The sequence below is a fragment of the Elephas maximus genome, chromosome 2 (genome assembly GCF_024166365.1).
Source record: "Elephas maximus indicus isolate mEleMax1 chromosome 2, mEleMax1 primary haplotype, whole genome shotgun sequence".
NCBI lineage: Eukaryota > Metazoa > Chordata > Mammalia > Proboscidea > Elephantidae > Elephas > Elephas maximus.
The window spans coordinates 97,353,856-97,378,815 of record NC_064820.1 but is presented as its reverse complement, the minus strand read 5'-3'; the positions used below and the strand labels follow the sequence as shown (position 1 = coordinate 97,378,815).

Below are 24,960 nucleotides of genomic sequence, written 5' to 3'. Positions count from 1 at the left end.
ATGCTATTAGTTTATATGGAAACCCTGGTGGCATAGTGGTTAAGAGCTATGGCTGCTAACCAAAAGGCAGTGTGAATCTCCTTGGAAACTCTATGGGGCAGTTCTACTCTGTCCTATAGAGTTGCTGTAAGTCAGAATCGACTCAATGGCAACGAGTTTGTTTTTTTTTTTTTTAAACTTTATATTATAACATGCTAAGCAAGCATGGTGGGTTTTTTTGGGTTTTTTCTTGTAGTTTCCAAAGCCACTAGAAAATTTGACTTTAAATCTTCAGCTCCACTCCCTCCTAATTAAATTTTCATTATTCCTTTTGAAATAGACAGAAATGTTTCCAATTGCCAACCTGCCCCCATCAAGAATATCTGATTCCACTATTCCTGAAATTATTTACTAGGAAATAACCATTACAGAAATGTTCCATACTTTTTAAAAGCTTACTCTCAAATATAATACTTATTAGATGTTTCCAAAAATGTACTTATATGCAGCATGGTCCCAATCGCTCTTTCTAAAAAAATTAAAAAATACATGCATAAAAAGTTAGGTAAAAGAAGATGTAATGGATTGCTCTAGAATATGGGGTTATGGACATTTCTTTCTTTCATTTTGTTATATATTCTGAAGTTTTTAAGTATACTTTACTTTTCCAGTCAGAAAAAAAGTAAAATTCACACATTCTCTGAAAAGCTTCTCTTTTTAATAAACTAAAGAGATATGTATGTAGGACCATGTCAGCCTACACATGGCTTGTCAACCACTAACAAGCCAATTAACTTCTATTTTTCTGAAACCATACTAAACTTTTACATATATACAAGAAAGTACACATTAAGAATTCTTATGAACACAATTATAAGAATTCACTATGATAACTTTGCCAGGAAAACTGAAATCCATTGAGAGCCATCACTCACCTTCAGCAAAAGTCAGAATGCCTCCAGCACCAATGAAATCTAAGCCTTCAGTAGCCGTCCCACCAACAACACGCCATTCGACTGTCACTTGACCTAAGCTGCCTCCTGTCCTATGGATCATCAGGTCCACTGTGGTTTGTGGCTGTTCCTGAACTTCGACATACAAGCCGTCTTCTGAAGTACTGGGACTAACACTGTAGATCACAAACACTCCAAAGGCATCACCATTTAATGCTATGACAACTGTAGAAGTATTTGGCTGCCCTATAGTTGGCTGATTTTTAAAACTAGCTGTGATGTTCATTAGGTGAACTTCAAGAAGGGAAATCAGGAAACTCTCATCCACCTCTGGGAAATCATCAGGAAGAACAGAAACCGTGAGACTTGCAAATTCATCGCCTTCTAGCATTGTGGCCCATTGCCTAGTCACAGGCTCATAGTCACTACCAGCCACAGCCTGACTGCTAAAGAGAGATGCTACCCTGGTTGTGTTTTTCCTGTAAGTCCAGAAGCCTGAGTTGTTGCCAGTTGGGCTGATCCATAATGTCATCCAAAAACACTGAGGGCCCTCAGAAGCACTGAAAAATGAAAATGCTAGGCAAGCATGTTCTTTGAGGCACAAAGTGGCACAGGTATACTGGGGTTCCCCCACAGCAGAGACATTCACCCAAGTTCTCTGAAGTGGGTCTGGCACCCCCTGAATTGGCGGTTCGTAGTAGGACAGTAAATCTTGACCTTCCTCAACAGCAAGAGCTACTACATCAATATCAGAAGTACTGTAGAGCAACAGCAGCCGACCGAAGTGCCCTCCGCTAAAACATGGAGTGATAATTAAAAAACAGGTTAACCACGCCAAGTGATACACGCACTACATACAGAGAAAAGCTGATGGTGGTTTTCACTTTCTTTCTAAAATGTGTTAAAAGCACTAATACAATCACAACCATGTAATTACATTTGTCTTTCAATATTTTGTTTTCTCATGCAAGGAAACCTTGCTAGTTTTGAATCAAGCAATACTTACTTTTAATCAAGTTATGAAAATACCTTGCAAAGTATGCAAATAACATCCATCTCAGAATTGTCAAATAGAATTAAAGAGCCTAATTTCCATTACTGAAACAAAGTAACAATAATATTGGCATGAGTACATTTTGAAGGAATATAATTACTTGTCACAAGGTCCCAGGAACCTGTATTTTCTATTTCTGAAGAAGCTCAGTGAACAAGTATGCTGCCTTGCAAAAGGAATGGAGGGGGAAAAAAACCTGAAAATCAACCACTTCACAGATAGCATCCGAGTGGTCTTTAATTTAGAGGCTAATTGTATTTAAGCTCTAATTCGAAGAATCACAGATAAATTTCTGGGGTTAGAAGGTCTAATGATTCACTACCCATTTCACTAATAATGTTGTTGTTCTTGGGTGCCCTCAAGTCGATTCCAACTCATAGCGACCTCATGTGGAATTGCCCAATAGGATTTTCTAGGCTGTAATCTTTTCTTGCCTCATAGGATTTTCTAAGCTGTAATCTTTACAGAAGGAGCCCTGACAGCAAACTGGTTAAGCACTTGGCTGCTAAACAAAAGGTTAGTGGTTTGAACCCGTCAGCCGTCCCAATATATCTGGGGACCTGCTTCCATAAAGATTACAGCCTAGGAAACCCCTATGGGGGCAGTTCTACCCTATAATACAGGGTCACAGTAAGTCAGAGGAAACCCTGGTGGCATGGTGGTTGGCAGTTCAAATTCACCAGGTGCTCCTTGGAAACCTATGGGGCAGTTCTACTCTGTCCAATAGGGTCACTATGAGTTGGAATCAACTCTACAGCAATGGTTTGGTGTAAGTCAGAATTGACTGATGGCACACAACGACACTAATCTTTAAGGAAGCAGATTGCCAGGTCTTTCTCCGGTGGAGCTGCTGGGGCCAACCTTTCGGTTATCAGCTGAGCACTTAACCACTGTGCCATCAGGGCTCTGATAATAGGTAAGTGTACGGCACTGGGTTTATATATATATATATATATATGATGGGCTCTTTATAGCAACAGGCATAATTCAATTAACAAATTACTATAACTTATAAAATAATCTACAGTGTAGAAAAATCATCAAGGCTAAAATATGTGCAAGAGATCCTTCCCCACCACCCCACCAACTCCCATGCCTCCCACAGATCCAGCTCATATACCTTCGCCTGACAGTTATGTTAGCACAGGAACTTCTTTCCAGAGGCTCTTGAACGCGATAAACCGACTGAACAAAGGCTACTGTACCGTAAGGATTATCATTGGCAGGAATAATAACATTAGCCACTTGATCTAACCCAATAGTACCTCCACCAAAGGCATCAGTTAGTTGCACTTGGATAACCTAAAAATACAGTGAAAACTTCCTTAACAGCATCCAGTTCTGAAATTAGAATAATAAAGATGCAGAAAAAAGAAATATACATATATCAAACAAATCCATGCAAGTACAAACATAAAATGGAATGAAATATAAATAAGCTCAAGGAAACTCCCTATTACATTTTCAAGCCCAGTATGAAACAGGATAATTCATCATCAACTTTTAATAAGGGAGCATGATTATACATAGGAAATATAAGCTATTTAAATTGCTTAATATCCAGTTATATATGTAACCTCATGAATCAATATTAAGACCCTTGTGTATACTTACCATTTTAACACTATGACTTTTATGTCCTATACCTTTCTTTTATTTAGGGAAAATAATGCATAGTTAATCAATATGTTTTATTTTCTATGTTATCTTAAATGGAAATTCTTTTATTTAGGGAAAATAATGAATAGTTAATCAATATGTTTTATTTTCTATGTTATCTTAAGTGGAAATTCTTTGTCAAAATTTAAAACAAAAAATATGGTACCATAGAGCCATCTAAATTCAGAGAGAAGGAAAGAGAAAGGTTTTGTATGTAGTAAATAATATCTAATTTTTTAGGAGATAATGACACAATTAGCATTCAAAACAAATTTTATGATTCTTCTATAAAAATTTGATACTACCAAAGAATAAATGCTATTAAATGTTATTTTATGACATCTAGGCCTTAATAATCCCTGCATTTCATAAAACAAAATTATCTTCAGCCAGTATATATTAGAGATGAATGACTTTTCCTACTGAGACTTTTTTTTTTTTTTTTTGCTACTTTGCCTCTTCATCACAAAAAATAAATTACCAGGAAGATGTATCTAACATGGTGTTTGTCATACAGTAAATTCTCAATAATGTTGAAGAATAAATAAATGAATGACTAGAGAATCAAAATTTACACTTAATTAAGATTGACTGACTCATATGCAAACCAAAATGAATTATAAATGCAAGCAAATTAAGCGTTTATGAGAAACAGTAAAAATTTAACCAAAACATTGAAAAGTACAGGGTAACTGTGCAATATATATATACATACATATATACACTAGTAAACTGGCATGTGTACACAAGCTATTTATACAATATTCTTGCTTTTGTTATCTGTACCTTATACTATTGTATGTATATTATTTTATCTTATAGTATAATATCTTACACTATTGGCTGTTTCCATATATTGAACATTCTCAAGAATATGACATCCTCTCTAAAATGTCACAATAACAGCCATCTGCTCTAGTTATTATAAGACAAGGCATGTTTTACAGTGTCAATCTATACTAGCCATTCCTCTCACCTCTTCAATCTCCGGAACGTCGTCAGCCAGGACCTCTAACAACAAGGTTTGAATGGTTTCCCCAGGGGCAAAGGTCACATTACCTGAGACAACTCGCAGGTCGCCAGTAGCAAGCTGTCCATTAATGGTGGCAACCCACTGAACAGTAACATTGCCAAGTGTCCCAGAATTTCGAATTATTGGCAGGTTTACCTTCACTGAGTTAAACTCAGGTTCCTCTACAATAAATTTAGTAATCTGAAAACCTGAAGGGCAGAGCAGAGTTAATTTCAAATACAAAATGAAACTGAGTCAACATACTAACCCACTGCAGTAGCTATGTCCCCACAAAGCCAAAATAACATGCTATGATACAAATTTGTCATGCCTGCCAAAATTTCCAAATTATTTTTTCATTACAGTAGAAGTAAAAATAATAAATTCAGATGCCCACAGGAACCAAGCAAATACCAGACACAAGTGAAGTGGGTCTAGTGAGTTCTGTGGCTAACTGGGCAGGAAAAGCCTGGTCCAAAAGGTAATTGCTATTTAACTCCCATAAGTGATGTCATGCAAGATGGGGGCTCGATGTTGCCAGATATTCCTATTTATCAAGAAAGTCTAGAAACCCAGGTTGTTGTGTATAGTCTGATTAAATTAATATTTTTTTTTTAAAGAATTGATTAAGACTCACAAAGCACATCTAGGAGCCATATCTAACCTAAAATCCAGCAGTCTGTGACTTCTGTATATATGCTAAGAGGCTGATTTGTTTGTTAAATAAAATAGTAACTACTGTCAGTAACTATGTCATAGGTATCCTGTATGTCAGCAATGGCAGTTTATAAAAAATGATAACATGACCAAATCAAGCCTGAGTCTCTAAAAGTAAAGGAAAAGGCATTTTACATGCCCTTTACAGACAAGTAAAAAAGAGACAAAAAAACTAGTGTAGTTACCAAATAATCCATAGGGGTCATCAGAGGCCTCAATAATTATGATCGCCTCTGTTAACACCCCTAGTTTGGCTCCTCCTGTTGTTTCATTCAGCAGTTGCACGAGAAAAGATTCTTCCAGCTCAGGGTAAATGTCATTAATGATATATATTGGCACAGCTTTACTGGTTTCCCCTTCTAGCAAGACCACATCCGATGAAGCTATACTATAATCTTCACCTACAAAGACAAAAAGCAAAAATGCTAACAAACTTATTATAAAATATAATCATAAACACTCCATATATTAGGGAATCACTTTTAAGTATTAAATTCGATGGGTATGTCTAGAAAGAATTCTTTGAGGTTATTGAGTGTATCTATTGAAAACAAGAATATTTTATGTCTCTCACTAGAAAAATGGGTTCAACAGTATCATAAAATAATTAAAAAGGCCTCCTAACGGTGTTCAAGTTCATTCTTTTACTTTCAGAAAGTTTTGTAACATAGTTGTTCTGTTTAGCAAACACAAAGAGACAGAGACTCATCCATCAACACAAGATGGTCTCTTCTCTACAAAAGAAAAAAAAAGCTGTGTACAATACTTTCAGAACAAAGAACTGAACTAGAATTCTGGTTGCACTGGGGAGACCAATTATACATTAGCATCATCGATGATACGGCTGGAAACTGGAATTTCCTGCAAATCGGATTAAAAACTGCCACTGTAAAACCTGCTCAGGAAGGCAGCAGCTTTTTTTTCTGGCCAAACAGTGGGTGGGGAGAGAAGGGACACTCCCTGTGAAGACTGGGGGCTAATATTCTAGAATACAATCAATGCTCACATCTGCAAATATGTTAGGGCACCTAGAGGCAGTCAGGCATTCCCGGAGCTGTCCACCCTCAAATGCACATACATACCCACCAAGGGACTAGGTGAGCCTGGCTTCTTGTCCAGATGATTTATTTCAACAAGTCAGGCATTTTCCTTTTTTTACCCCATCCATTCACATTCATGTTCCTATGAGTGCACACTGAAAAGATTCTAATTGAATAGCTCTTGGGTAATCGCTTTCTAAGTGTTATAACTTCATCACCGAAGAAGATGGTCTCCTAGTGTTTATATTTGGTGATGAAATCATCTTTCCTATACATAAAATAGTCAATGCTAAACATTATCTCTTCCATGTTCTCCATAAATAAGCAAGCACTGGCTCAGAGACAAGTCTGTTGTCAAGCACTGAAACCATAAGGCCACTCATTTATTTCTGCATTCCTCAGCAGTCATTTACGCATGAATCCCTTTCACAAAACTAAAAAGTACACACAGAGACAGCCTAACAATGTTTTCCTTAGTTTACTTTTCATTGCTTTGGGCATATTTTGGTCATCATAGCTCTTGAATTCATATACAATGCTGCTGACAGTTTTCATAAATTCTACAAATGCACAGTGTCCAAAATATTTGATATAAACTCTAGGTCTGTGCCTTGAACACATACAAGGCTATAGTTGTTTTCTGGCTTATTTTTCTAAATACATCTTTGAGGAACTTTATTATCAAGGATACACTGTCCCTCTAAAACAATTCACTTCTCCTATTTTTTTCTCACCAGCAATTGCAGTTATTGGCACAGCTTTAAACTTCACAGAAACCTCTGCAAATGCTCCTCCTGTTCTAGTCACATTGACAATGGGTCCAACATGATTTTCTGCCACTCGAACAATTGGCGCTGATAGCTGAAGTGTTCCAAACGCATTATCGTTGGCAATGATAATTAGATGAGCAACAGTTTCTGCCTTTGGCCCAAGGCGCGGAGAATTTGGAACTGAAAAATAGAATAATTAAAAGATAATATATTGAAGTCCTAAGAACTGGCCAAAACTCATCAAGAAACTTCAGCAAGATTCCATCAGCCAAATGAGATGATCCTTTTGGGTTTTTGCTCTACTATTTACATTTTAAAATATTTATCGAATGTAACTTTCTTCAAACATAGACTATCAAACACAACTACAAATGCAAGGACAGAAGACAAATTAGATAACCGGTACCTCCTAAAATTAAATACTTATGCTCATCAAAGACCTTATCAAAAAAGTAAAAAGAGAACCTACATGTTCCCAAAGGGGAATGACATATCTGCTAAGGTTCTAGTATCTAAAATATATAGAAAACTTCAACAACTCAACAACAAAAAGACAAATAATCTAATCAAAAAATGGGCAAAGGGCAGTAACCGACACTTCACCAGAGAGGACATTCAGGCGGCCAACAAACGCATGAAAAGATGCTTGTGATCATCAGCTATTCCAAAACCAGAAACCACAGCCATAATAGTTGATTCCAATTCATAGTGACCCTATAGCAACCATTAAAAATGAGATACCATCTCACTCCTGCAAAAATGACACTGATCAAAAAAACAGAAAACAACAAGCACTAGCAAGGTTGTGGGAAGACTGGAACTTGTACACTGGTAACGGGATTGTACAAACACTATGGAAAAAGGTATGGTGTGTTCTCAAAAAGCTAAAAATAGAAATACTTTATGATCCAGCAATCCCACTCCTAGGTATATACCAGGGATATAATAGCAATGACTTGAACAGACACCTGCACACTGATGTTCATTGCAGCATTATTCACAATAGCAAAAAGATGGAAGCGACCTAAGTGTCCATCAACGGATAAATTGATAAACTGTGGTGCTTATATACAATGGAATATTACATAGCTTTTTATAAAGACTAAAAAAAAAAAAAAAAATTTTTTTTTTTTTTTTTTTTATGAAGACTAATGATGAGTTCTCAAAACATAACATGGATGAATCTGGAGGACATAAGGCTGAGTGAAATAAGTCAATCACAAAAGGACAAATATTGTATGGTCTCACTTTTATAAAAAGACAAAGTACACATAGAGAAAGCAACATTCTTTGGTGGCTACCAGAGAATGGACAGGGAGGGGAGAATCACTTTCTAGGTAGTAGATGCTTATTTTTTTGGTGACAGGAAAGGCAATACTGAATATGGGTGAAGTCTACACAACTTGACTAAGGTAAAGGATAACACTAAAAAGTACACAAGAATAAAAGATGATTTCAATAAATGCTATAACATATACAATTCTGCAACCACAGTAATAACAACCAAAAAATATGGGTGTGGTTACATAGGTAGATATGGATGCATATGCGTGTATAAGAAGGCATGTGCGAGTACTATATTTTTACACAAATAATGCATGTCTTCTACATTTGTTTGCCAAACGCTCCCTCACTCTGCAAGGTATTTTCAAGAGTACCACTATGCTAATTTTTTCAAATGTTGCTGTAAAAAAATTCACATAGTGTGCTTGCAAAAATACCTCACGGTGGGAGGGAGTGGTTGGCAAATAAATGTAGAAGGTACGCGTTATTTGCATAAAAATACAGTATACAGGTACGCATGTTTAGGTGTACCTCTAGGCAAATGTATACAGATGTTTGTGTGTGCTGCACATATATTTATACATGTAATAAAGCACATGGGGGCACAGTTAAGAATACTTCCTAGACAACCAAACACCTCGCAGGATTGGTTTACTGGGTTTGAAGGCTTAGGGCTATAGTCTCGTGGAACAACTCAGTCAACTGGCAAAGCATAGTTCATAAAGATAATGTTCTACATCCTAGTTTGGTAAGTAGCGTCTGAGGTCTTACAAGCTTGTGAATGGCCATCTAAGATACAACTAGCGATCTGTACCTGTTTGGAGCAAAAGGGAAAGAAAGTAAAACTCAAAGAAGAAATTAGTCTACAGGACTAATAGCCCACACAAACTACAGCCTTATTTATCCTGAGACCAGAAGAATTACAAGGTGCCCTGCTAACACTACCTACCATTCTGATGAGGGACACCATAGATGGTCCCCGATAGAAGGAGAAAAATGTAGAATTAAACTCAAATTCCTTAAAAAAAGCCACACTTACTGGGTCGGTAGAGACTAGAGGAACCCCCGAGGCCATTACCCTGAGATACCCTTTAAACTTGGAACTGAAGCCACTACCGGAGGTCACCTTTCAGCCAAATAACGGAGTGGCTCATAAAACAACCAATATCACTCATGAGTACTGTGCTATTTTATAAAATTACCTATATGAGTCCAAACAGTCAACATTTACTGCAAAGCAAAGATGAGAAGGCAAGGGGGAGCAAGGAAGCTAGATTAATGGAAACAAAACAACCAGAATGGAAATAATGAGACTGCTGACATATTGTGAAAAATGTAACCAATGTCACCGAACAATACGTATAGAAATTGTTAAATGGGAACCTAATGTGCTGTGTAAACTTCTACCAAAACCCAATAAAAAACATTTATTGAGTGACTGCCATGTACTAGCACTAATCTAAACATTGGGGATACAAAATTAAATTGAACTGAAAGTTCCTGCTCTCTTGTAGCTTACATCCTAGGAATATTTTTATTAGAGAATTCTTAGCAAGGGCACAGTTACCCAACAGGAATATTTTAAGAAGTAATAGAAATCTGTCAAAAGGGAAAAATGATTAGACTATAGTTAATCTTCACCTTGCATAATATTACAACAGATAATGATGAAATCTACAGAATTATGCTTTTCTAATTAGCTTACCACCTTGCCATAAATAGATAGGCTACTTCTGTTTCAAAAATTGAATAGGGAAGTATTTTAGTTCCTTGCCCTCAAAGATCATCTGCAAACAATCCTAATCGAATGCAATCACTGTCTCTCTTACTGCTTCACTGTCTTCCTTCACAAATCTGTTCCTCCCAGCCCAATGTCTGTTAATAGACTCACTCAACTACTGCATCGAGAAATCAGAGACAGCCTCAATACCGCATCAGTGAAAATTTCAAAGCTCTCTTTTACTCTCCACTGACTTCAAAGAGAGCGAAGCTGGTTTTGAAGGCATTTAGGGTCCTTCAAAACTCTTCCTAATTTATTTTCTAGGTTCAATTCCAACCAGCACCCTTGACGAATCAACATAAAAGGTGACCCTTTAACACAAATGAAGCATAAACAAACCCTTATTAGAGGTAAATAATTTTGAGTTCATATTTAGAATATCCTCTAATAACTTGTTATTTGGAAGTACATGATTACTAAAATTTAACATTTTCAGACCATTTAGCCTAAAAACCAGGAATGATAGCATTTAATGTCAATGGCATACTCCCAAACTATACTAAGTGATATCATAGTTAAAATCATAAATGATAAATCAAAATAATGAAGTCCAACTAAATTAGAAAAGCATGTGGCAACACAGCTGGAGCGGCAGGTGACATTTTCTGACTGTGGACTATTTGCCAGGCATTGTTCTAAGTGCTTTGTGCATTAAGTCATTTAATTCTCACATCATCTCTGTATGCAGGTAACGTTGTCTCTATTTTACAGATGAGGACACCAAGGCACAAGAAGTTGACAAAGTTACCTAATGTCTTATACTAGTACATGGTGGACACTGTCAAGAGGCATCCTGTAAATGTTGCCTACTCTCTTGCTCCTTACCTATAATTCCTCATCAAACCAGGAGTAACACCTTCAGTTATTACTGACCGTTCATCCTGCCCTTTGCTCTCACCCAGGTGTTGACTGCCAGTCTTCTCACAGTGTTCTCCTTACTCATGAGGAAGAGCAAAGGATTACCAGCCCCTACACTGATTTTGTCAATTACAATTTGAGTAAATGTCACACAAATTTGCACATAATTCTCCTTTAATTATTTCACATCATACCCATTGCCATCAAGTCGATTTTGCCTCATAGCAACCCTACAGGACAGAGTAGAATTGCCCCACAGGGCTTCCAAGGAGCAGCTGATGGATTCGAACTACCAGCCTTGTGGCTGACAGCTGAGCTCTTGACCACTGTGCCACTAGGGCTCCATTTCACATCATCCCAAACTCAAACCCAAACCCACTGCCACTGAGTCAATTCTGACTCATAGTTACCCTATAGGACAGAGCAGAACTGCCTGATAGTTTCCAAGAAGCAGCTGGCAGATTCGAACTGCCGACCTCTTTGTTAGCAGCCATAGCACTTAACCACTATGCCACCAGGGTTTCCTTTCATAGCTTATGCTTATCCTAAATTGCCCCAGGTATGCTGCATGTCTCCAGAAACATAATAAGCATAAAATACACGCTGATTATTTCTCCCATCCCATAGCACATAGGTTCTCTACATGTAGCACTTTATTATAATAACCTTGCTCAGATTTATTGAATGCTTACCGTGTGCAAGACACTGTATTAATTTTTAGAATATTGTCTGACTTACTTCCTATAATATTTCTATATTATAGATAATGAAACTGAGGCTTAAAAAAATTACGTCCAATGTGTATTACCATACACCGGAACACAAATTATCTAACATCAGTACCCACAGCCCCTCGCAATTATAATATGCTGTACTCCCTCCCGGTTTTATTTTTATCTTACTCAATAAACTGTGAGTTCCCTGAGAATCAGGGTGTATTTTATAATTCTTATTTAATGAGACTAATTATGTCTTATTTTCATTTCTTTGCTATTACAATTCATAAAAACCAAACCCGTTGCTGTTGAGTCGATTCCAACTCATAGCAGCCCTACAGGACAGGGGGGAGCTGCCCCATTGGGTTTACAAGGAGTGGCTGGTGGATTTGAACTCCAGACCTTCTGGTTAGCAGCTGGGCTCTTAGCCACTATGCCACCAAGGTTCCTTTTAAAAAGGGGGGGAAAGTTAGTGTTATGCGAGAATTTTTAACCTTGATTGTGATCTGGAGATTAAATGTCAGCAATTGCCATATGAAGTAAAGTTCCTTCTGTAACCTTGGACTATGATTACTTACACTGCAGGCAAGAATGCTGCTCACCCTATACAGTATATTCATGCCAGTGTTACAAGGTCAAGAAACTTACTTGTAAGAAACCTTAATCTATACGGCAGAATATAACCAATATGCAGATTTTAGGATCTCACATTTTGGGTTATATAATTCCAGTTTCAATAAAAGGCTTTATATGTTTCATATACATATTATCCTAAAATTGAAATTAAAGTATTCCTTGCCAATATACAGAGCCTCCATTGATTAGGGAACCTTCCAGAAATGGATCAAAGAGAGGAAGTTTCAGGGTCCTGCTAACAGGATTATCCTTGGGATCTCCAGATAGATTTTTAAATGTTTTGGAAGCTACAATATATAGCACAATCCTACTGTTCTTGTTGCTGTTGTTAGCTGCCACTGAGTTGACTCTGACTCATGACAACCTCACGCATAACAGAATGAAATGTTTCCTATTCCTGCACCATCTTCAGGATCATTGGTATGTCTGAGTCCATACAGTTTGAATCCAATAGTACTAGAGATCAGTTATACATGGATTAAACAGAAGCTTCTAAAATTTAGAACTTAACTGACTTTTTTAAAACATGATTTCTAAGAGGTGCCCTGCTTATGGCTGTGTTACAGACACAGGTTTGGAAGACGATGCTTTTAAAATTATCAATTGCTGTATTATTTTTATAGAATTTTCTATGTTCAATTCTAAGTTTATTGTCTTAGTATTCTTATCTCTAATAATAATATTAACAAACTAATGTATACTTACTTGGGCGATTCTGTACTTTCTCTACTAAAGTGGAGTTAAGCAGTTCAATAAACACAGATTCTGATCTTTCTGGTTCATCATCATCCAAAATGGAAATAGTTATTGTTGCCTCACTCTGGTTAGCTCTAAAAATAACAAATCCAGAAGCTGGTATATAGTCTCTTCCTTGAGTTGCTTTAGCTAAATTAGGTGGAAAATAAAGTGTTTTTTCCATATCATCCATTGTTGCATACATAACTATGACTTTTCCCATGAGACCTTTCAACCTTATTATTGACAACGTGATGTTTTGGGTTGCTTCCTCAACCTCAATAGGTCTATTTTTCTCGGAGAAAATGAATACCCCATAAGGATCATCGCTAGCCAAAACTGTTAATGTGGCATTGGTGTGAACTCCTAAAGAGCCACTGGAGACATTGAGGATTGACACAGAGAATGCCTTATCCAGTTCTGGATCTTCATCTGGCAATATTTCCACTGTGATGTTGGCACTCCTCTGCCCAATCTCAAACGTGATGTTGCCAGAGGTGAGGGCAAGATCGCCATCAGGATCAGAGTCTATGTTCCACCGCAAAATCACCTGAGATAGAGCTCCATGACTTCTCATAACCTATGAAAAATTTAATATTAAAAGATAGTAAAAGAGGGATTAAGATAACTGACTTAGAGGTTAAATACATATGGTAGTAACATTAAATTTTTATTTTATTTTACATAAGTTTTTCTCAAGACTAAAAGTATTTAACAAGTGATCACTGAAATTACAAACTGAACGTTTTTAAATTCTAACTAAATACAGCTGTATCTTTTCTGCAATCCTGATATACATTAGTAATAAATTAAATATAATTAACAATGTATTATTTTTAAGCATATTCAGGGAAATTTTTACATTCCCTGAAAATAAGGTATGTACTGCATTGTAAGAAATAGATCAGTGATATTTTCCTAAAATGTTAGCTGTAAAATATTTTTTTAAAAATCGTATTTCCTTTTATCTCCAATACAATATGAAAAACAAAATCACATAAAAACATATTTGGCCCAAGGTATATTTAAGAAGGAAGAAATGCATTTGTCAATAGTTTGTTAAAAATGAAAAGCTTAAAAATCACTCCAAATAAGTCCCAATTAAAAGTAATCTTTGCACGTACTTAAAATATGAATGTTAACTCAAAAAAAAAAATTAGACATAGGAATTTTACAACACTTGGTCCTTTCCCTTAATTCTTCTTTTTTTTCCCTTGAGTGATGAGTCCTCCTTTCTATAATTGTTCCATTTATGCTATAATAGTTTATTGAAAATCTACCAAAAGAGTACTAAAAGGATATATTTTGAGTGACCTTTCTTCATTAGTTGTAGGAAATAAGAAAGCTGGGTGTGTTTCTAGCACCTCTGATTCATTTAACAATCCCCAGTGCAATAGAATCCTGCTTAATTCCCACTTGAAACAAAGCAGAGTAAATATGCACAGAAAGACTTGCTATTATTGCTGTTGACAAATGTTCTGGATTTTCATTCCTTCCAAGAGATAAAAAGAAGATTGCACTTCTCCACTCACAGGCACTATCGTGAGACTTGCTCTGGCTAATGCAAGTAAGTGGAAACGATATAAGTGGAAATGATGTAAGTGGAAACGATGTAAGTGGAAGCGATGTAAGTGGAAGTGATGCGGATTACTTCCAAAAAGAAGCCATAAGAGCCACTATGCAATTGTCCACATCCACACAAGCACCTGTTGAGGTGTAGCCTTTGTGATCCTTGATCCCTAGGTGATTATAATGATCAGAGCCCCTTGTCAACTTAAGTTGTACATCCACCATGATTAAAAACAAATTTTTGTTGTATTTAGCCACTGAGATTTTGGAAATGTTTATTACCACAGCCTATGCAAACTAAGGAAACCTTGGTGGCATAGTGGTTAAGTGCTATGGCACTAACCAAAAGGTCAGCAGTTCAAATCCACCAGGTGCTTCTTGGAAACTCTATGGGGCAGTTCTACTCTGTCCTATAGGGTCGCTATAAGTCAGAATTGACTTGATGGCAATGGGTTTGGTTTTTTGTTTTTATACAAACTAATACAAAAATCTATGTAAAACAGATTTGTGGTACAGCTCCGTTACATTCCTTAAAGGGTCAGGAACCCTCAGAACAATAAGATAAGTCTATACGCAAAACTAAAAACAAAAACAAATACCAAATCACTATTTAATTATCAATGTGCATCGTCTGTGCCATTAGGATTACTCTATTCCACCCACACAGGAAAAAAAAAGAATACATTTTCATAATACAATAAAACAGCTTTAAAAGAACAGAAAATGCCCTGAAACGAAGGAGGAAATTGTACTCACATTTAATATAACAGTGCTGTACCCATCCTCTGGTTCAGTTCCATTGACAAATAGTGACTCCGGGCTAAATTCAAATACACCATGAGCATTGTCAGAGGCCGCGATTGTTACTAGAATTTGGGAAGCCACTCCTAGACTGGCTGCATGAACAAGTCCCAACAAATACGAAAAAATGTTAATCAGGAATTTACAAACCAAAGGAAAAGCCAGGGAACAACTTGTTCAAAAGAATCATTCCATTCATTAAGTTCTAATTTGTTTTAGAAAGAAAGGCAGACACAAAAGGTTGCCACACATATTCATGCTTTTATGACCTCTCTCTACTTTGGCACTAATGTGATATACAAGTGCATTTGGTGAATAAGGAAAACTTGTTTTTCTTTTTCTTCTCTATGAAAGAGAACATTCTTCCACACAGACGCTATGAGGAAGGTCTCCCACGACCTTTGCTGACCTCAGAAGAACGTGAGCCAAATATGACTCTTCTCTTTATGAAACGGGAGCTTCTCTATAATTCTAGGCCTATTTTATCATTATACTATGACATTATAGATCTACCTTTCCTGACCGTGAACAATACAATCCTGTAACTAAAAATATGTCAGGATCTAAAGAAATACCTAAAATTTTCACGAGAAGCATGCTCAAGTTTAAGTTGTATTGACGCATGCAGATAAGAAAATAGACAATTCCAAAAGTAATAAAGTAATTAAATACAGTTACATGAGGCATTGATGGAAGTCAGGAATGAGAGGAGGGACAAAATATGAGTTCTGACACTAAGATATAAAACCTGACGCTGTGAGAAAAGAAACATTTGAGGTTCATTAGCATTCTGCCTCAAGAAACAAGTATTCTAAGTATTCTCTCCTAACATGGAAAAATATTTGGGGGAAAAAGCCGAATCATGTTTGTGTATGAATCCACTTCAAAATTCCTCTTCTTTCCAATATTCCCAACCCATTAACTGGCAACTTGTTCACTCCATTTATTTTCTCCTTAAATTTTTTTCCTGTTTGTTTTGATTAAATACTACATGTAAGAACTCATGGTCCTTTTCATACAGAAAATAAGCTTGATGCATTTATGGTTAAAATACACATGTATTATTTTTCTCATTTTAGGGTACTCAAAGCTATGTAAAATGTTTTTCACTATTTGTTTTTATGAATAGTATTCAAGCAAAATGGTACTTAAAAATCAAATTGTACCTATTCTGGAAAATTAAATCAATCTTACTTCAAAGTGTGACTGTGAATAATTTTTCATTTCTATTCAAATTAGAATCAGGGAACTGCACTAGGCTCCTGAAAGGAGGAGGGTCTGGGCTTCAGGGGCAGGCAGGGATTTGACTGTAACTTGATCCCTTTCTAAGTGACTACAACAAGAAGCCAATAGTACTTCATAAAGTTACCGTGATAGCTAAATGAGATAAATATGTAAAGGACCTACATATGGTATGTGTCAATAAATGGTAATTATTATTGATTCTAAAGCAAGAAATTAAAATGAAAACTTTTAACACTAAAGAGCTTGGGACAGCTGCTTACCACGTTTGTGAATAGTTGGAAGGAAGAATTCCATGTCCCCATCACCACTACCACTGCCATCAACCCTAAAGAGTTCAGCCACTTCATAAGGAGACACACAAAGACACAACCCACACACAACACAATGACACAATGAGAAAATTCAGAGTTCTTAAAACATAACAAGCAAGGAGGAAATGCAATAATATTCACCCAATGACATGCATCCTTCCATAGAAAATAGATTATTTTAAACGATGAAAGTGTAACAAGTTACCAATTTACCAAAACTTCATTTACAGATTTAGGAAATACTCCATGTAAGATTTAATTGGGATTTCTCATTTCTGCTGATTTAACTAATAACATTTTTAAATTTTCACTACTTACAACAATGTAAATAGTTTTCAATATTTCAAATATTTGTGTGTGTGTGTATATATATATATATATACTTACATATATAAATTTACATAGGCCTGTATGCCTATAACAGTCACCTTACCACTCACAACAACTAACTTAAAATTAGGGAAACACATCTAATACTTCCTTCCATCCACACATTCAAATCTCCACCGTATTTATCAGCCTCAAACTTGATCACATCCTTTCACCACTGGCATTGTGGGACGAGCCCTAGATAAGCAGTCTCAAATGCCCTATTTCAGCCCTGGCTATGAGATACACTAGCCGAAAAACCTTCAGTAAGTCACCTCTTGGTACCTCAGTTTTCTCACCTATAAAAGATGCCATCTTTTATAAAACTGTTGTAAAGATCAAATAAAATAATGCAAAATAAATAGCACCGTACAAATATAAAGTAACTTGGCAACAGATCAGGAATATAATAAAGAGGAAAAGGTTATACCTTCACCTCCAATATATTTTATACCCCAATTGTTATTTTATCAAATGTTTGCAAATAGAAAAGACTAACAGCAGCAATGACAGCAGTAGAAAAGACAAGGACTAAGAGAAGCAAGGTCATAGCCCTACATAAATGCTTCTACCAACATCCTTGATTGACATTATGCTAGTTTAATATCTGCCCTGTGATTCTTTTTTTCTCTCAACAGGACTGATATAACAGACATGAGGATTTATTGCTACCAAGAACCTTGAAATCATCTTACAGACTTAAAAAGCAAAATGGAATTCCAGGTACCATCCAGTTACATGGTTTGCTGCCATATTATCCAGGAGTCACAAGAAAGGGCTGTGAAGTTCAACACCAGTGTACTTTTGCTAACGGAAAGCGTAACAAAGCAGGAGAAGGTGTGTCCCCTTGGTGCTCAAAAAAATTAAGCTCTATACACTATTACATTTATTAGGCAGTCCCTATCTATGACTACAGAGAACTCCAACAGTAAGACCAGTGTCCAGATTGCTACTAATGGGAGGGAAACTCAGATTCTCTGCTACTGCTGCTTACTAAGAAACCATAAGATTGCTTTTCAGATTAGTACTCATGTATAAATTACCATATAACAGTGTATATTCCAGAGATTTGGAGAAAAGGTTTTACATAAAATCACAAATACCACTATGAACACAAGATTATTTGATGCTCCTTTATTAATTAATTCTAAATAATAATCACTAACATCTCTTTGTAGTGTTTGGCTACAAATGATACAAAGGATAACTTTTCAAACATTTTATAGTGACCTTTATATAAATGAAATTCCTGTCATGAAAATATGATTTGGAAATGTGAGGACTTGTCTCTGGAAGACAAGTAAAGCTGGTATTTTTACATGACACCTGCCAAATAGGTCATCCAACATATTTTCACTGTTCCATGCATTCAGCCAAGCTGTGGCAGTTCACTTGCCTGCTCCCAAATACTGGCTAGGTCTCCTTTGTTTTACCTGGGCACTGAGTACATGGCAGAGAAATTTTGGGAAATGCTCAAATTCCCACTTATCCTAAAAAAAAATTTCAATATTTCTGTCCTACCCAATCTCTCCGTTTGGGTGACATATTTAGTACTATGAGGTTTCTTTGTTCTGTTTTGTTTTCATCAGAATGACATTCTGTAATAACGATAGCAGGTCTTGTCACAGAAGGGTCTGTTCTGGTGAACAGCATAAAACCCAGTGCCATCGAGCTGATTCCGACTCATAGCGACCCTATAGAACAGAGTAAAACTGCCCCATAGAGTTTCCAAGGAGAGCCTGGCAGATTTAAACTGACAACCTTTTGGTTAGCAGCCATAGCGCTTAACCACTATGCCACCGGGGTTTCCAGTTAATATTATACCGACCCTCAATTTCTTGCACTTACAAGAGTAATATAACACTCCCAGTAGCACCACATAACTAAACATATGAATGTTTCTGCAAAGAAAGAAATAAAAATAATGGCTCTAAATGGGGTAAATGAAGATTATAAACAGCCTCACATCTATCCAGACGAGTTTTTGCCACAAAATAAGCTTCGGATCCCAAAACCTCTGCTATTCATTTGTCTGAATATCAGCATTGAGGATAAGGCATTGTGAACCTATTTTGAACCTATTTACTGATAATCAAGTTATAGTAGATTATCTACAGGACCAGCTTTTAACCTGAAGATGGTGAAGCAGTAGTTAAGAGCTCAGCTGCAAACCAAAAGGTCACAGGTCAAACCTACAAGCTGCTGCTTGGAAACCCTATGGGGCAGTTCTACTCTGTCCTATAGGGTCGCTATGAGTCAGAATAGACTCAACAGCAACAGGCTTGAGCTATATCTAGAGATAGTTCTAAAGTGAAAATTAGAAAAAAGGAAGACAGGAGACAGGTAACTTTAGGGGCACCTACTATGAATGACAGTAAAATTCGGTCACTCAGTACAACTCTACTATTCCATTCTAAAAGCACATCTTCTTTAAGAAAAGAGAAATGGATAATAAAAGGAACAAAACAGCACAAAAGTGATGCCCATATAATAAATATATGGATGTATTTTTTTTATTAACTCAGAATTAACCAAACTTCACAGCAAGAGTACATGTAAATAAAATTATGAGTTGAATATTAATATATAAAGCCAAGACAAAACAAATATGTAGAGAGACAGACATTTTCTTTTTACCTATAAAGGGATTATCAATGAGAAAGCGTCCACCATAAATTTTAAGTAATTATTAACCTTCAGGCTGCTCTCTCCAAAAACTAGTCATTAATTCATTTAAAAAAAAAAAAGGATAGTGTTAGATCATTAAAACGTTACTTCCTTAATAGAATCTACTGTCATCACAGCCAGTGAGAAGGCAAATATTGGAAAATGTTGAGTCACCAGTCTTACCTCTCTCCTCTGAGTTTAACAACTCGACTTTGAATGACTTTTCCAGTTCAGGGATAGAATTATCAGTGATGTTGACAGAAATGTATTTATATCTTTCTCCAGGTTGAAATTCTAAGGTACTAGCAATACTCTGAAATACAAATAAAATTTTTTTCCATTAAATTATAATCATTCTGTATACAAATTACCAAGACAAGAACATTTGCTATACCCCCAATTGTTCTATACCCAAACAGAGGAACACAAGTGAAAAATAAAGTTGAGAATATTTAATGGTTTTTTTTTTTTATGAGTGGTATTCAATATAAATGCTAAATATTCTCCAACCAAGTAAATTGGGATGATTTTTCTTTTTCTTATGTACCTACTCATACAAAAACTAGTCAAGGCAAATGAAAAGTCTTAATAAGTTACATCCACAAATTCCTAAAGAATTAATTCAATGAGATGCAAGGGATTCTCCTAATCAAATATATTTAGAAATGTTAAAATACAGCTTTGAGAAATTTAAATATTCGGGGCATAATAGTAATGTTATTTTCATTCAGAGAATCTCTCCGAGCAATAATAAAAATCAGACATTTTAACATTAACCTTTCCTTGACTAAACTTGGAATACCAATTCATAAAATAGGTCATCTTTCAGAAGAGTTCACATATAACAAGAAATGGAGAGTTATTCAAAATCAAAGTTTTAAGGTTCTCTTTTCTCCTGTAATCGCTTAGATAAGAATATTCCCCTCTAATTTGTGAGAATAAATTTTAAGGTTATTGAAGTGGCACAAATCAAAATGAGAAGAAACAGCTATAAACATCCATTAATAACCAGAAAGTGGAATGTACAAAGTATGAATCTAGGAAACTGGAAGTCCTCAAAAATGAAAGGGAACGCATAAAGATTGATATCCTAGGCATCGGTGAGGTGAAATGCATTGGTATTGGCCATTTGGAATTGGACAATCATATAGTCTACTATGCAGGGCATGACATATTGAAAAAGAATGGCATTGCATTCGTTGTCAAAAAGAACATTTCAAGATCTAACCTGAAGCACAATGCTGTCAGTGACAGGATAATATTTATACCTCTACAAGGAAGACCAGTTAATTTGACTATAAATCAAATTTACACAACAACCACTAATGACAAAGAAGAAGAAACTGAAGATTTGTACCAACTTCTACAGTCTGAGGAAACCCTGATGGTGTAGTTGTTAAGAGCTATGGCTGCTAACTGAAAGGTCGGCAGTTCAAATCCATCAGGCACTCCTTGGAAACTCTATGAGGCAGGTCTACTTTGTCCTATAGGGCCACTGTGAGTCAGAATCAACTCGACGGCAGCAGGTTTGGTTTCTTTTATTTTCTACAGTCTGAAACTGATCAAATATGCAGTCAAGATGCATTGATAATCACTAGTGATTGGAATGTGAAAGCTGGAAACAAACAAGGAGGCTCAGTAGTTGGAAAATATGGCTTTGGTGATAGAAACAACATTGGAGATTCCATGATAGAATTTTGCAATACCAACCACTTATTTATTGCAAATACCTTCTTTCCAACAACATAAACAGAGAATATACATGTGGACCTTGCCAAATAGAATACACAGGAATTAAATCGACTACATCTATGGAAACAGACATGGAGAAGCACAATATCATCAGTCAGAAAAGGCCAAGGGCCAACTCAGGAACAGACAATCAATTGTTCTTATGCAAGTTTGAGCTGAAGGACAAGAAAATTAGAACAAGTCCAAAACAGCCAAAAAAGGACTTTGAATCTATCCCACCTATATTTAAGACCATCTTAAGAATAGATCTGAAACACTGAACACTAATGACTAAAGACCAGATGAGTTATGGAAAGACATCAAGGACATCATACATGAAGAAAGTAAAAGGTTATTAAAAAGACAGGAAAGAAAGAAAAGACCAAAACGGATATCAGAAGAGACTCTGAAACTTGCTCTCAAACGTAGAGCAGCTGAAGTGAATGGAAGAAATGACGAAGTAAAAGAGCTAAACATAATATTTCAAAGGGTGGCTCATGAAGACAATGTATCATAATGAAGTATGCAAAGACCTGGAGTTAGAAAACCAAAAGGGAAGAACACACTAGGCATTTCTCAAGCTGAAAAAACAGAAGAGAAATTCAAGCCTTGAGTTACAATACTGAGGGATTCTAACAGCAAAATATTGAATGACACAGGAAGCATCAAAAGAAGATGGATGGAATACACAGAGTCACTGTACAAAAAAGAACTGATTGACTTTCAACCATTTCCAGAGGTAGCATATGATCAAGAACTGATGGTAGTGAAGAAAGAAGTCTAAGCTGCACTGAAGGCACTGGTGAAAAACAAGGCTCCAGGAGTTGACAATACCAATTGAGATGTTTTGACAAACAGATGTAGTGAGTGCTACAGGTGCTTACTCTTCTATGCCAAGAAATTTGGAAGACAGCTACCTGGTCAACTGATGGGAAGAGATCCATATATGTCCCCATTCCAAAGAAAGGTGATTCAACAAATGCAGAAACTATCAAAAGATATCATTAATATCACACACAAATAAAATTTCACTGAAGATAACTCAAAAGCAGTTGCAGCAGTACATTGACAGGGAATTACCAGAAATTCAGGCCAGATTCAGAAGAGGGCATGGAACAAGGGATACCATTGCTGATATCAAATGGATCTTGGCTGAAAGCAGAAAACACCAGAAAGATCTTTACCTGTGTTTTATCAACTATGCAAATGTATTCAGCTGTGAGGCTCATAACAAAAAAACAAAAAAAACCTTGTGAAGAACATGGATTCCAGAACACTTAATTGTGCTCATGAGGAACCTGTACATATATCAAGAGGCAGTCACTGGAAGAGAACAAGAGGATGCTGAGTGGTTTAAAGTCAGGAAAGGTATGCATCAGGATTGTATCCTTTCACCATACTTATTCAATCTGTGTGCTGAGCAAATACACTGAGAAACTGCACTATCAGAAGAAGAATGTGGCATCAGGATTGGTGGAAGATTCATTCACAACCTGCAATATGCAGATGACACAACCTTGCCTGCTGGAATTTTGAAAACACATATTTTTAAAAGAAATCCAGTATACTATACCCAGTTTTCCCAGTTTTATGGTGGGACAGTGGTTAAGTGGTTAAGAGCTTGGCTGTAGTTTGAATCCACCAGGTGCTCCTTGGAAACCATATGGGGCAGTTCTGCTCTGTCCTATAGGGTCGCCATGAGTTCACATCGACTTGATGGCAAGGGATTTTTTTTTTTTTAAGCTAAGTTGAGGAACCCAAGTACCAAATTACTTATTCACACCTTTATTCACTTTTTCAGTCTTTGCCAAGTACATAGAATGTGTCTGGCACCATTCTAGAAGCTTGGGATGTAAGCTATAATGTAAGCACCAGATGGTGGAGATCACCTGCAACTTGTTATATAAGAATAAGGCTAGGATCAGTGATATTCAATTGCTTCCTGTTCTGTTCGTGATCCCTCCTGGAACTTCTGTATCTTTCCCTAAAACATGCATACACACATACTCACATACAAAGCCTAAGAAGTCTTACTTTTGTTCTAACCCAGACCAGAGAGAACTTAGGCACCATTGAGAAATAACAAAGGCCAAAGTTGTCAGGTTATCAGGGAGAAGCACAGGCAATGGCTCAAAGTGATAACAAGTGACAACCAGAAAATCTAAGCACTCCTCAAAACCCTCAGCCATGTCTCCAGAAGTACTAGCTTTCTGACAGTCATGAGAGATGGGGACAGCCTTTTTTTTTTTTTTAAGTTATTAAAGAAAATAATGATTCAAATGGAGGTTGGAGGTATTCAGACTACCTAAGAAATGATGATCATTAAGATGAGGACTGAAACATTTCTTTAAGAGAATGCAGGAAAAACAACACTAAGCCAACACTAAGATGAGATGTCTAGTAGAAAAGGTTACATACTAATTTAGCTAAGGGCACAATAAATGTCAAGGGCAAAAAAATTTAGACTGCCTAAGAAAATGTGCTTGAGAAAGAAAAAATCCAGGAAAAAGCAGATAGCTAGACTACAGCCAAACTTAATTGGTTCAGTTAGCCAAGGTTTCTGTGGGCGGGGAGTATACTGTGGGCGGGGAGTATAGGTGTGTACAAATTACTGAACACTGTATCATTTGTGTGTTTCGTTAGGAAGAAGAGGGGAAAAAGAATGAATACCAGAGTAAGAGATAAAGATTCTTTGGGAAAACAGAAATGCTGAAGGATATAAAATCCTTCTTGAGAAGGACTGCCCAGAAGAAAGTATGAGAGTATGAGTATTGGTAATAATAACAACAGTGATAGGTAGCGGCTACTGAGTATCACTACATACGTGTCATGTACAGTAAAGACACTTAAAATATTGAGATCAGTCCTCCAAATGATCCTGCCCAGCAGGCATTATCTCTCTTTTACAAATAAGGAGACTGAGGTTACAAAAGATAATATGAGTTTCCCAAGCCCAAACATGCAAATTAACAGTTAAAACCCTGATTTATCTAGTTCCAAGACCCAGTCCTTTTTACCAATGCCACTTTGCTTCTTATTTGAAGAAAAAAGTAATTTAAATTGAAAAGAAATAG

General features: G+C 36.4%; 1 protein-coding gene across 1 annotated transcript in view; it reads right to left on the bottom strand.

Annotated features, from left to right (window-relative positions):
• ADGRV1 (adhesion G protein-coupled receptor V1) overlaps nt 1-24,960 on the bottom strand; it is a 677,468-nt gene that overhangs the window by 529,515 nt on the left and 122,993 nt on the right. Inside the window, exons 25-33 of the mRNA XM_049867518.1 lie at nt 20,339-20,468; nt 17,069-17,149; nt 15,519-15,658; nt 13,164-13,773; nt 7,149-7,364; nt 5,560-5,775; nt 4,622-4,866; nt 3,107-3,288; nt 915-1,726 (exon numbers count right to left, since the gene is read on the bottom strand). Coding sequence (XP_049723475.1) covers nt 915-1,726; nt 3,107-3,288; nt 4,622-4,866; nt 5,560-5,775; nt 7,149-7,364; nt 13,164-13,773; nt 15,519-15,658; nt 17,069-17,149; nt 20,339-20,468 — 2,632 coding nt within the window. The remainder of the gene's footprint in view (nt 1-914; nt 1,727-3,106; nt 3,289-4,621; nt 4,867-5,559; nt 5,776-7,148; nt 7,365-13,163; nt 13,774-15,518; nt 15,659-17,068; nt 17,150-20,338; nt 20,469-24,960) is intronic.